This window comes from Pomacea canaliculata, linkage group LG4, assembly GCF_003073045.1.
Source record: "Pomacea canaliculata isolate SZHN2017 linkage group LG4, ASM307304v1, whole genome shotgun sequence".
Taxonomy (NCBI): domain Eukaryota; kingdom Metazoa; phylum Mollusca; class Gastropoda; order Architaenioglossa; family Ampullariidae; genus Pomacea; species Pomacea canaliculata.
The window spans coordinates 32,250,913-32,264,255 of record NC_037593.1 but is presented as its reverse complement, the minus strand read 5'-3'; the positions used below and the strand labels follow the sequence as shown (position 1 = coordinate 32,264,255).

At 43.8% G+C, this 13,343-nt stretch overlaps 1 protein-coding gene across 1 annotated transcript; it reads right to left on the bottom strand.

Annotated features, from left to right (window-relative positions):
- Nucleotides 1–705: 705 nt before the first annotated feature.
- LOC112561616 (protein unc-93 homolog A-like) lies at nucleotides 706–11,900 on the bottom strand. The gene is made up of 9 exons (XM_025234199.1): nucleotides 10,978–11,900; nucleotides 10,545–10,757; nucleotides 9,785–9,918; nucleotides 8,353–8,601; nucleotides 7,611–7,975; nucleotides 6,543–6,658; nucleotides 5,536–5,687; nucleotides 4,655–5,280; nucleotides 706–3,278 (listed from the first exon to the last, which is right to left on the bottom strand). The coding sequence occupies exons 2-8, from the start codon at nucleotides 10,655–10,657 to the stop codon at nucleotides 4,682–4,684; spliced, it is 1,728 nt and encodes a 575-aa protein (XP_025089984.1). The 5' UTR covers nucleotides 10,658–10,757; nucleotides 10,978–11,900; the 3' UTR covers nucleotides 706–3,278; nucleotides 4,655–4,681.
- Between the last annotated feature and the right edge of the window lie 1,443 nt (nucleotides 11,901–13,343).

The following is a 13,343-nucleotide window of genomic DNA, read 5'->3' as shown; positions in this document are numbered from 1 at the left end:
TAGTTAGAGTTGATTTTCGGGCCTTCGTTCACCCCAACTGCAATACTAAAGCATTTTCTTTATAATCTAGAAACTGATCTACATTTATCACTTGAAGGAAGGCATACATACAAATAAAAGAAGTTAGAGATAAGGAAGGGTTACATAAAGCAGTAGAAATAAGAAAGGTTTGCATAAAGCCAGTAATATTCATATTACTAAGTTCAGGTAAATATTATTTCATGCCAATATGTAAAAGTAACAGACACCTTTCCAGCTGCTCAACCTCAGATGAAGTGTCAGTGGTGTGTGTGTGATTGTGTAGGTGAGCACATAATATGGTTATTCTTGATGTAAGTTTGTTTTATTTGTTGTCACTAGCTTTCTTTTTTTTTTTTTTTTTCATTGCTGATATTTCTCAATTTGACATCTTTTAACGCTGCACCTTGCAACGACCTTTATTCTTACTTTTATTTCTTTCACTTTAACTAGAGCACCTTCCCATGTTCAAATTTCCCACTGGGACAATTAAAGTTGATCATTGCCATTGTCAGCAACTGAAATACATATGGAAATAAGAAAATCTAGTGCACAAAGTATTAAAAATACTTGAAAAATATAAATATCACATAAAAACAGAATTGTATATGTCATCAGTGGCTACCTTCGGCCTTAGACAAAAAGAAGTGAAATCAAAAAAAGAAAAAAGCAACACAAAAATGAATGTTGTGGTAGGTGCTGTATTATCAATATATTTATATGCTCACACATGTAAATCATAACTTTATATCATCTTCCTTTTTTTTATATTCTTTTCTCACATTCATTCATCAATTAGTATTGTGTTTACAAAGTTTGCCGCCTTTTTTTTTTTTTCCTTTTCTTTCTAAGGTATCTAGAATATGCACAACACACACACATTACTTGCCTTTATATTAGTTTCCCTCTCAGTTTAAAACTTTTCGGTTAAACGTTTAAGGTCGATGCCTGACCTAAGATCGTTAGGGAGGGAAGTGTTAGTGACATCACTTTTCTCGCGGTCAGCTTTATGTGAGGGCGGTGCCCATCTTCTTTCCCTTGCTGCCTTATCTTTCCCAACCCTCTAAGCCGTCTAAGGAGTCAAGCACCCATTGCTGCCAGCTGGTATGACTGAGGACAGGATGCTGCACTACACGTGTAGAACCGGGGCACCTGTCAGTTCGAACTCCAGTGGTCTCTGCTATCCGTTTTCGGTGGACGCATGAGCATGAGGCTTTTTTTCTGGTTCTAGAGGGGTAGGATAGATAGACCCTCATTTAAATAAAAATGCAAGTGCAGCAAGCGAGCATGCATGCCCACACCCATACTTCACACACAAACACAGACGACAGCGCATGCGCAGTAAGTGACTTCCTGGTGATCTAAAGTGGCCAGGTTAAAGCTCAAAGCAACATATTCTCAATCTGGGTGACTATACTATGGTCCAACATCTGAGTAAGCAACCTTCTGTTCCGAGAGTAAGTCTACGACCTCTAAGGGCACAGAAAGGGTAAGTTAGCTAAAACCTCGACATGAAATGAAATCCACCCTCATCGAGCTTAACATTGCTTTAAATCTCTCAAACCTGCGCGGGTTAGAATATGTCTTTCGATTAATATAAGACAACAGGACAATTCTACTATTGTTTGTTGATTAATAAAAAAAAAGACCCTATACACTTTGGACTTTGACAAAGATGTGACAAGTCCTGCTCCAAACTTAGAGAAATTTTCTAGGTGCCTTAGAATACTTTGGTCGATATTTCCCCACTTAGTTTCTATTTACATTAACAGTGTTGATAATAATAATTATTATTATTTTCATTATTATTTTATTACTATTTAAAGTTATATAAGAAGTGTGATTCTGCTCTTGACATAAAAGCTCATAAACACTGAATTACTGGCCACAAAAATTGTGGTCAACTATTTACCTAAAGGTATTTATTTCCCTACTGATTTATTTGCTGGATCGTTTCAGGAATAATTAGCTCAAAAATTGTTCAAATTTTTCTCTGAAAGTGTAGTACTCTACAATGTGCCTCAAGTTTAGAAAGAAAAGGGGATAAAGAGAAAAAATAAAGAGAAAAAATTAAGAGAGCTGAGAGAAAGAAGGACTGAGAGAGATGTGACAAAGAAGAGAGAGAGAGAGTTGTGAAGGTGAGTCTGGTGAGAAAGACAGAATAGAGTTCTCAGCACAGATGCTACATTTAGACACCCTTTTCACTGCTCCCGTGAGTTCGAAGTTTGGGACAACTGAAAAGGCTTGGCCGTTGATGAATAACTAAGCGGGGTACCCGGCGTATCGGGAGCCACCCTCTCCAAGGACGGCAGCTCCACGTCAGATATCCGCATCAGGCTCGCAACTCATCAGCGGCAGTGGCTAGACTAGACAGCATCTCGTTCACCCCTAGCATAAGGTTGATTACAATCTGTTCAAATCCCAGGTAGTGCCGATCCTGCTCTACGGATGTGACACGTAGACTGCTCGCCGAGACGGAAAGGAGAATCCAGGTATTCGACAACAAGTGGCTGATGAGGCTGCTCGGTCAGGATCTCATACAAAGAATACAGCTGCCACAACCCCTGGATATCACCTTGCAACGACCTGGCGATATCAGATGATCTGATCTGATCTGATCATGTGACCCGTCACGACACCTTGTCGAAGACTGTCTTTAAAGGTACTTTGGAGGGTGGCCAGAGGAAGAACTGGCTTACGAACGTCAAAGACAGGACTGGTCATCCTGTGCAGGACCTGCTGACCATCGCCCCAAACAGGTGTAAGTGGCGGGCCTGTCAGTTGCCACGTCTATCCGTGTGCTCCCCCAACCACAGGTATTAGTCAAGGGACGAATGACTGCAAGAACCCGGCGTTGTCTGCCAGTTTCTCAAGCGAACTCTTCCAGTTGTGGTTTTATTGTCAACTTTCGATCTGACAGGCTATACAAACACTTCCCTTTCGCTTAAGAAAATGTCCGCCCCCTCGGGCAGTTTTATAATATGTGCTCACAATACTTGTTACAATCTACGGTGCTCCCACCACCAGCTTCATAATTCAGGCATTGCTTTGAACACTAATCAGTGATTTCTTCACCAGATTCACAGTTAGCTCCATGCATTCAGCACAACAGGAAGTACTACACATACTCATCTTGTTTTATAGTTTGACAGCTTTATGCTCCGTGTGGTGTTTGTTCACCAGCTGCTTTCTTATTTTCTGTCCTTTATTAGGAGCAGGAGACGAACATTCTTCAAACACTTGAGAAAGCAAGGGGAGACCTGCAACACGAGGGCACCTATAATGTGTGCGATAAACGGAAGGAAAAATAAGCATGACACTAGATGCAGAAAAGAAGAAATGAATAACTTAAAAGATAATAAGGGGAACACGCGCGCACACACACACATACATACGGGCGGACACATGCACACACAAAGTAGAGAGAGATTGAATGTATATGGAGGTGTAACAGTATGGGTGTGTATGGTGAGGAAGGCAGACAGGCAGGGGGAGGCAATGCGACACTTAACTGTCTTTTAATTTCAGGCTATAAAGTCTCTTTGACAACAAAAGCGTATGGTGGTCAGTACACTGAGAAATTGAACAGATGATATACTGTACAAAACAATAGGCTTCCTGTCATTTATATAGTGCTGCTGGCGGATGACACTGGAGTCATTGTAGATGGTTCACTGTAGCATTGATGAACGATGAGAGTTGCTCGCTCTGAGACGAGCTAGGAAAAGTCCAGCTTCACCACCAGTTTGTGTATGTGTGTACATAGAGGTGCAAGCCTCTGACGTCTAGATAATCTACACCTACGATAACAGTTGCGTAACGGAAAATAAAACTTTCTTTTCAGATTTTTTAAAAGTTAATTTTAATGAGTCTCAGTGAAGGACGACAATATCGCTTGAGCGTGTGTATTGCTTGCCTCCCTGTGCAACGAAGAAAAGATTTTTCTCGATCCTGTCTTCGCCATTTTTGGACAAAATACGTCAGAGTTCTTCTCGTGACAGACTTTGTAAATTACGTCATAAATACGTAATAATTACAACACCAATACGTCACAACTCTTGTCATTATTACCTCATCACTACGTATTGAGGCCTATACACATGCAGGTCAGAGTTCGGTAATTATTTGAAAGGGGGACTTAATGGGTACGTCACTTCCGACACCTTAGCTGTGTCAGTGCTGTCCCTTTGGCCACAGTCAGTTGTGACATGGATGTGACATGGATGTGACATAGATGTGACACAACCTCCAAGGTATTGACCTTCCTGCAGTTTTTGGCCGCATAAGGCGGTGCGTGGAAACAGAGACAAGTTTCCTGTCAGACTCGCTTCAAAAGTCTGGTCAGGCACTGTGCGAGCAGTCTGCACCCGGGGTAGTAACTATGATACCAACACCTACGGAAAACTCGCCGTTAACGACTAATTTTGACGTCAGCAAACACTGTCAACGCCCTGTGTCGTCATGACTCTCCCTTGCAGCATCTACCTCTGCTTGACACATGAGTGACATGACACATGACACTCGGCTGACTCTTGATCGTCCCTGGCTGATGAGGAAATAAAGAATTCACACGTTCACCACGCTCTAATTGCTACAACAAGCAATCGACGCGATGAAGCTTAATTAAAAAAATTACCGGGAGGGCGCCACTGCGATCCTCATTCTAAAAATACATTTCGTCATCTGCCGATGAATGGCGTCGGCTGCCGTGTGTAGAGGCCGAAGTTGCGCTTGCTGTCTCCCCGTCACTGCTACGAGTCCTCCCCATCATCGCCATTGAGGACATCAGCGACGACGTGGAAGAGGCGATGGTGGAAATACGAAACTGCGAGGGCAGCACGGCGGTCGGGGAAGACGGCTGCGCGAGATCGGTTGCAGAGAACACTGAAGACATGGACACTTCTGAATTTTGCCTGGAGAAGGAGCTGACTGACCGGGCCAGGGTACGTAAAGGTATTTCCGTTTTTTCTCCTTCTACACTCAGCGCACCGTTATAGAATGCCACTGCTGTGGCTGCCGTGGATGCTGCCAGCTTCTGGACAGGCTTTGACTGCGCATGCGTCGTCCGCCAACGCAAGCGCAGTTCGGCCACAGTGTACAGGATGAGGGCCACGCACACGGTCGCCACGCCCACCAGCATCTTCACGGACGTGCACAGGAAGACACTGTAGGAAAAGGTCAAGGCCAGACCGACAGAGCGGAACGTGTGGTAAATGGCGAACGCTGGCTCCTTCTCCTCAGCGAAGTGGACTGCAATCACAGCTGGAAAACAACAGACAAGGAATTGAAGCAGACGATGAGCATTCATTAATGTGATGAAGGAACGGGTTAGACTACATCTGCCTTAGACACAGTGAGCCACTCATTGCCCCCTACAGCCATTGTGACAAAGGCCTTTATTTATTTTTATTTTTTAACCTATTGAGATGTTCATTGTTACTACCAGGTTCTAACGTTTCCAGTGAATTTCAACAACAACAACAACAACAACAAAACCCAGACATTTAGACAACTTACAGCTGGTCTGCGTGAACCATATCCCCTCTGCAACCCCCCACATGATGGGCAGGAAGAAGATAGCAGCTTGGTCGTGTTTATCGGGTGTCCAGAAATACATAACCAGCATGACACCGAGGTTGATACCGCCGGCTGACAGGAACAGCAGATACCTGCCAACAGACAAATGTTTATGGCTCTGTGGTGGTTCGGTTGTAAATACATCAGTATACTTCTTGCATTGCGCAGTTTTTAAACCAGAGTTGATCCATAACGAACGAGATTAATCTTTAGCCGGTCGGAAATGTATCGTCAGTACTCTGGTAGAATTAATTTCATCTGTGAAGTGTGTCACCTGCCAGGCACGGAGCCAAACAAGATCACATCTCAGCCAGTCAGAGACTTTCTATCTCCAGGTTATCGTGAAACTCATTGTCGAGCCCGTCGACAAAGGCTTTCTCCTATTATTTGCACCGGATTGTTGCTAAGATTGAGGCTGACTTGGGGTCGCATTCATGGAGTACGTCTACCCAGTGGGTAAGTCTTGTCTACTCTAGATGTGAGCTAACGCTGGGTAGCGGCAGAACAGAGGAATTTACGGCTGATTGTGGTTACTACCTGCTTTAGCATGAATAACTACTGTATTTGTACAGTTATAACTACTGTGTTAATGTTCATGTATCTTTCGGTGCAGCTTTCACTGCATACACAATCAACTGAAGTGTGTTTGATTCTTTTTTCTTTCTTAAGGTCACTCATTTTGAAAATAACATTAGTTTTTTTAAATATTTTTTCATTTTATTGGCCGTGCAACGCTCCTCACTTACTTTCTCAGCAGCTCTTCTATTGTTCACACTTCTATCTGTCTACATTATATTTGAGGGCTGAACTGGAGTTGCTTCACAAATTAAATGAATGAATCGAGGAACGGTTACAGTTCCCCTGTTGGGTCCCCATCCCAGCGGAGATATTTTACCCAGTGGATAAATCAAAGATGCCCATGCGTATCAGTCCAACGTTTTATTTACCTGCCCGTTAGTCTCACCAGTCGACTGAAAGTCCAGGTGACGAGTGGGGTGGTGGCTCCGTGGGCTGCCATCACAAAACCCACCATGTGGATACCGATTGGACAGCTTACGAAGGCCTGCAACACACGGAGTATATAAAACAACTGGGTCTATCCTCATTTACATTACAGAAGCTGCCAGGCTGATCGTGTTTACCTGACACAGGCTGACAACACACTTTGTTTAACCAAGGCGACCACACCCACGAACTTACATTTGTAAACAACTGTTTATTCAGGTCACGTGACCCAGTAAGTCCCAGGACTCTGGCAGACCAACCCCAACCGTGTTTGTTAATTTGCATTAGCAAATCTTTGATCGAATACTGACATCAAATGCACACATTAAATATTTTCCTATAAATTTCTAAAAACTACATTTACATATCAGACAGATTCACTGACACAAAGCAATGGGAGACGTAAAAGAGCTTTAGACTACAGCCCACCCGAAACATCATTAGCAGACTTAAAACAGTAAATAATAATGATGATGATAATGATGATGATTGATTGACGACTGCTTGATAACTGATTGATGATTGATGGTGACTGATGATGACTGATGACTGATGATGACGATGGGTATTTATAATGAGATCTCACTGAGCAGACCAGTGATGATAAATGAACAGATAGTGGAAGATGAGATATGTACAGGTACAGAATGTAAAGCGATGGATGAAGGTATGAAGGATGCTGTAAACAGTTGGAGCCGTACTTGATGGTTAACATGACAGACAGTATTACAAGGGAGTTAAGGACAGTATTTCAGGGATCAACTGCCTGCATCCTCTTATGTCCCCTACTCTAAACACTGGTATCCTAGACACCCTACTTGTTGCCCCTCAGCTTAAACCTGTGTGCCGGGTATACCCTACCCGGGTATAACCCTGTAACGACTACAGCAGGTCAATGAACTGAGCTGCATTCGTCCTCTCACGCTTTCTACCTTCCTCGCTTACTTCTGTCTTTATTTCATCATGCGTCTGTCCTATCATCCCGTCGATCGCTCACTCAGGATGCTTACCCTGGTGTACTCGCTGTAGAGAAGAGCCTGCTGCATTCCCTGAAACAGGAATATGGGGATGAGGAGGAGAATGTCCAGGTTCTTCAAAGTCACAAAAAAGGAGGTGACGGTTTCCTTGGTGGACTTTTTCAGACTCCAGTCACTCCGGGGGAGGGGAGTGATGAAGATGAAGGTCAAGACGAGGCCCAGGAGGTTACAGGAGATGTAGATGGCGAGGAGAATATCGATAACCCAGCTCTCAGGCTCCTCGATGTTGGTGGCGTTGTCGTCAGCGGGACAATCCTGGGGCCCGCAGAACTTGAACAGGATCTCTTCAGACTTGTTGCCCACGCCATTGCGGATGACGAGAGAAGAGACCATGTTTCCTTTCCACAAAAGTTTGCACACATTCAGGGGCACAAGAGAAAAAATATGCGCGAGCACACACAGAGAGAGAAATCACAAATGAGTAAAATGAAAAATCAAAAGATCACTAACCTATTGAAGTGTGAGATAACTAACTACACAGAAGTCAGCGCGAGTGGTTTTGTGTGTGTGTGTTGTCTGGCCTGTGGAGGGGACTTCAAACGACACCAATGCACATAAAATCCTCAGCTGACCCACTGAACCACTCACACGCCCATGCATGACAAACACTCCCACAAGTCCTACTTTTCGAACGAGGGAGACAGTATTCACCTGCTGCAACACCTGATAAGTATGCACCTGCTGCAACACCTGATAAAGCACCTGCCTGGCTCACCTATTATCTGCGATGTCTCGTAGATGGTGAAGAAGATGCCGTTAAAGCTGCTGAAGACGTCGTAGGGCGAGTTGGCAGCGGTCTTGGCGAATGAGTAACCGCAGGCTGTGATGTACAGCCCCTGTGATGTCCACATGGGGGCAGACAGAGCCCCCAGCAACACGGAGGACGGCACCAACAGCTCCCAGGCCGGGTAGAAGGAGGCAGCAGTGTACAGCGCATGTGCAATCCACGCCAGCATCAAGGTTCCTGTCCACATACAAGGGTCTCCCTTCCCTGAATTCCTCTTTTATTTGAAGTCTGGGGGTCTATGTAACGGGAACCTCAAGGCATGAAGCTTCTTGTTATTTTTGACTTAATATATGTTTATGTTGTTATTTAAAAAATCATATAGATTTACTGAAATCTGTGATTGCCTTGGGCTTAAGCAACAAAGATAGCATTGCTTACTAAATAACAAACACTACTTAAGCCATGTGTAAAGTATTGGTTAGTACTTTAGTCCCGTGTATACTATTGGTTAGTACTTCAGTCACATATAAAGTATTGGTGACTACAGTCACTGGGATGGTATTGGTTACAACTTGTGACATACAGAAAGTGTTGGTGAGTCACATGTAGACCAAGAGAAGGCAGGTGCCTGTTGGCCTTTGTTTTAAAAATCCACTCACAGTGGGGGGTGGACGTGATGAGTATACGAAAGTGACAGAGTTCAAGAGAAGCAGACGATATCATGACTTATTTTTTAAATTTTATTTTGATAAGAGCACCTGCACCGGTTGTTTCTCCTGTAGTTAGAGGGTTCGCACGTTCAGATAATGGGGGACAAGGCAGTGGAGAGCTGGGAATTAGACTGTTCTGATAAAGAGACAGGTCGTGTATAGTTCACACAATATGCTAAGTTGATTTTAGCCCCCTACCCTCATCCCACTCACCCAGGGATATCGAACTGAAGACGAGATCTCACGAGAGAATATTTCACTCCATTTTGTCGTTAGTAAGGAGCTTTTTCCTTTTTTCTGCTTCCTTGGTTGGTTGGTAGGTAGGTTGGTTGTTTGGTTGGTTAATTGGTGGTTTGTTTGTTTGTTTATTTGTTTGTTTGTTTGTTTGCTTGCTTGCTTGTTTCGTTGATTGGTTTTTGTTTGTTTTTTGTTTTGTTGTTGTTGTTGTTGGTTTTTTGGTTTGGTTTGGTTTTGGGGAGGGGGATTTTAACAGTTTCTTAGCTTCTTCGAAGAAGCATAAGTTTGAAAGTCTTTTTACAACCAAATGCACCAATTACCCATTTACCTACCAGTTTCCACTATGTCTATCAGTTTTAACGTCAGTCACAGTTTGTCAGGTGGAATGTCCCTCGGATAAGCAAGTTTGTCGGGAAGAGGGTGGATGTAGGGTGCGAGCTATACACAGAGTCCTGCGGTGAACTCGGACTAACCTTTTGCAGTGAAGAGGCGAATAGCTGCGGGGGTGAGCATCCCGGACACGATCCAAGCAGCGTACAAGCAGCTCAGAGAGATCACCCCTCTTCCTCCTTCATCGTTAAGACTGCTTTGAAGATTCTGGATGGCCCTGTCGCAGTCAGAGAACCAGTCAATCAGAAGCACCCACGAAAAATAGCGATGTATGTTCGAATAGGCGGCTAAGACTGTCCATTGTAGAAGTGTTTTTTTCTGGGGTTTTTTAAAGTGTCTGTCGTTTATTCTTTTGTTCCTCTCTTGACTGGGACACGTCTCTGTGGACAGACGCGGCAGCTGGAATCCAACGTGTGTGGCTACTGTGCTTTTTACAGTCATTACTATTTATTTATTTATTTGTAGGAGATCCCGAGTAACCTTTTTAGGCACCTTTCTCGAATGCCTGCAATCTCCTCTCCATATCTTCCAAGTACATTTAGCTGTTTACTTCTTACTTAATGAACAAAAATTTCATATAAGAACGACATCATAAGCCAGGAAAATTATATATAGGACATTCATGACAGGAAAATTACATATATATATATACACACACACACAAATACGCATAAGGTGATTATTATCTCCGTATTGTTGTCGCTAATGTCATAACAAGTGCTAGTGCATTTCTACATTGTAAGACCCCCCAGTCTCTCTGTCTCTGTCTTTGGTTCACTTCGTTGCTAGCTGCGCGGATGGTTTGGACAATGGAGAACAAACATGTAAGATTTAGAAACTGACCGATATCCCGTGAAGACGATCTGAAAGACGATGGCGATCATAATCACCGTTCTTTTTTCCGCTCCTTCCATCTTCGGCGCCAGAGGCGAGTGGAAGAGTCTGAGTAGCGGCATGGTGTAGTGGTGAGTGGCTCGACTGGCGACTCCGTGGTTGTCTTACTCCCTTTGGAGGAAAATCTTGGGTGTTTGGGTATAAAAGCCCGTGGACTTAAGTCTGCAACACACCATTTTGTTGGTAAAGGATTGAGCGGGGTCTCTTACTTTACACAGCACTCGTGTTCAAGTTGTTTAAACAATCTCTCCATTACAGTGACCAACAGATTAAGAGGAAAGACCAGAGATGTCACACCTGTCAGAATCAAGGGTCTGTTAAGTAGAAGTCAGGCCATGTTTATCTTCTATTTAAAATTTAAAATTTGATTTGCATACAGTACCTGGTTTTCCAGACCAAAAGAAATGGAGTTACGAACGCAATCTCCGCGGCTGATGTCTCCTCTTGTTGTCCTCTGGCCACCGCGGAGTCGACATCCCTTCAGGTTCTTGTTTAGTCCCAAGCACAAGCTTCATCCCTCTCTATTTCTAGTCTTGCTCTTTTGGAAGGATTCTCCTAACAATTGTCTTCAGGTTTCGGAGATATTTAACTCGTCTAGGCCCTATTCTTGGAAATCTTTTGCTTCCTGAAGCATCCAAGAAAAATAGCGAGGTGTGTATGATTTTCAGTTCAGTTCTTCAACCCCAATGGCTTGGAGTGTTTCCGACAGCTACCTTGTATATCCTTCACTTGTATTCAAAGCACAATACAGCATGGAGTCCTATGACATTAGTTGTTTTCAAAACACAGCTCATCACTGCTTCTATTCAAATAAAATTATTTCTGCACAGTATGTCACTACTTGCATCCAAGCGAAACTCACTTTCGTCCTCGTCGGATGACAGTAAACATTTATATCCAAGCCACAAAGTGTTGTCATCTCCGACAAAGAGAGGAAAGTCTGCTGGTTACCACTACACCAAGTCCTTTGTGGTGGCCAGGGTGTAGTATTATCTACACTCGGGTGACAAGTCGGCATAGCGGGAACCCATGCGGCACAGTGTCATAACGGGTATCTATCACGTGACACATCAGTCCTCACACCCTTCATTTTTGTGTAACGACGATGTCGACAGCTTGCAAATGGTCCCACCTTTATATCTCTGCTTACTTTTGGCACTGACGACTGTACAGTGTCTTATTAATACACACCATGGGATATATATATATGTCTCTCTCCACACTCCACCCCCCTCTCTCTCTCTGAAAGTCGCGCGCTCCAGTCTTTGCTGTCTTTCGTTCGCGGTATTTGTCCTTCACTCGTGCCTTTTTTTTTTTTTATGACAAATCAGTTGCCAGCAATCCTCTGGGTTTTTTTTTTAATTATTTTGATCTTGGCTTTAAGGTGATAGGCTTTAAGGATTTTGCTTAAACCTATCAAATGTTTTCTGGATTCGTCAGAAATTCCACGCACAGTTCCAGAGGAATGTTTGATGCGCGAGACGATTTGCGTCGCTGTTGTGGACAAGGTTGACAATGATTAGGATGATGATAAGACGAGCGGCGAGGAGATAAATGACCTGCAGTCAGCAGGTCAACCACGTGCCTGGGGCGGGTAGGGGACACCCCACAGGATCGTTTCACTCCTTCCCTCTTCGCTCCCTCAAACATAGACCTCACCTGCGGAACCGGAGCCTTAGCCTGTAACACACCTGTCCGAACTGGATACCAAAGGTTCAGGTGTGTGTGTGTGTGTGTGATTTATTACCAATGTCGTTGTTCTCGCGTAAGGGTGAAAAGTAAATTGTCAACGTCGACGACCTTTGCGACCAGTGACACAACGCCGACCTTAGCGATGACGGTTGGTCATATCTGCTCGTGTTTTATGGGACGTGCATGGCTGCCAGGAAGATAACCCGGATACTTCATGACCGACAATACAAGAACATCTACCCGACTACAGTGTCACTGATCCCGTAAGAGAGGGAGGGTGGGGTGGAGACACGAGGATGTGTGTGTGGGGGGGGGGGGGGAGGGGGAATCAGAAAAACTTGTAGCCATACCCCAGTCCCGTGGCTGTCACGTGACACATAGGCACCCGGCTTCTCCCAATACTCAGCAGGACAGCGGAGGAATGCCGCTTAAGAACACCTGCCTTTAAAACAAAATATTCAAGAAAAGAGAAATTGCGTAGATGTCTGGCCTCATTACAACCTCCGTAAGCTGATCCTAGAATCCGAAACATTTTAAAACACCCAACAGTGCGAAAGTCCATGAACCTGTGCAGAGTTATCCCCTGTGGAGATGCTGCTTTAAGGACAAGTGACTGCTGATAACAAAAATGAGGACATTTAAACTGCTGATAAGAACATTTGGTGCACTGAAGCCGCTGATAGCAAAATTGTTCGTACGAATTTTCAATAATAGCTGAAAGAAAGGAGCAAGTGAATAAACGTTCCAAAGAAAAATCATACCGATAATAATAGCAATATATATTGTTCATGTCATCCATGACAAGGAGGTGGAAATTGTAAATAAATTTAAATACCTGGGCATCATCTTCGATAGAAGTCTTCGCTGGGATCCCAACACTCAAGCTGTCGCGAAGAAGCTGGTCTTTCTCTCTCTCTTCCAGAGATTTCTTTGGCTATTTTGCAGACCCCATATGGAGAGTGTGCTGTCCTTGTTTATCTATTTTACAACAGTTTATCAGTGAAGGATAAGAACAGCTGGCATCATGTTGAATACATTTGTTCCAAAGTTGCTGGG

What these genes read in the sequence shown, in the direction of transcription:
- LOC112561616 (XM_025234199.1), bottom strand. Translation starts at nt 10,657, where the DNA reads ATGCCGCTACTCAGACTCTTCCACTCGCCTCTGGCGCCGAAGATGGAA. An exon ending in ATCGTCTTCACGGGATATCG is followed by an intron (nt 9,919 to 10,544) that starts GTCAGTTTCTAA and finishes TGACTGCGACAG; the next exon opens with GGCCATCCAGAATCTTCAAA. An exon ending in CGAGACATCGCAGATAATAG is followed by an intron (nt 7,976 to 8,352) that starts GTGAGCCAGGCA and finishes TTTTGTGGAAAG; the next exon opens with GAAACATGGTCTCTTCTCTC.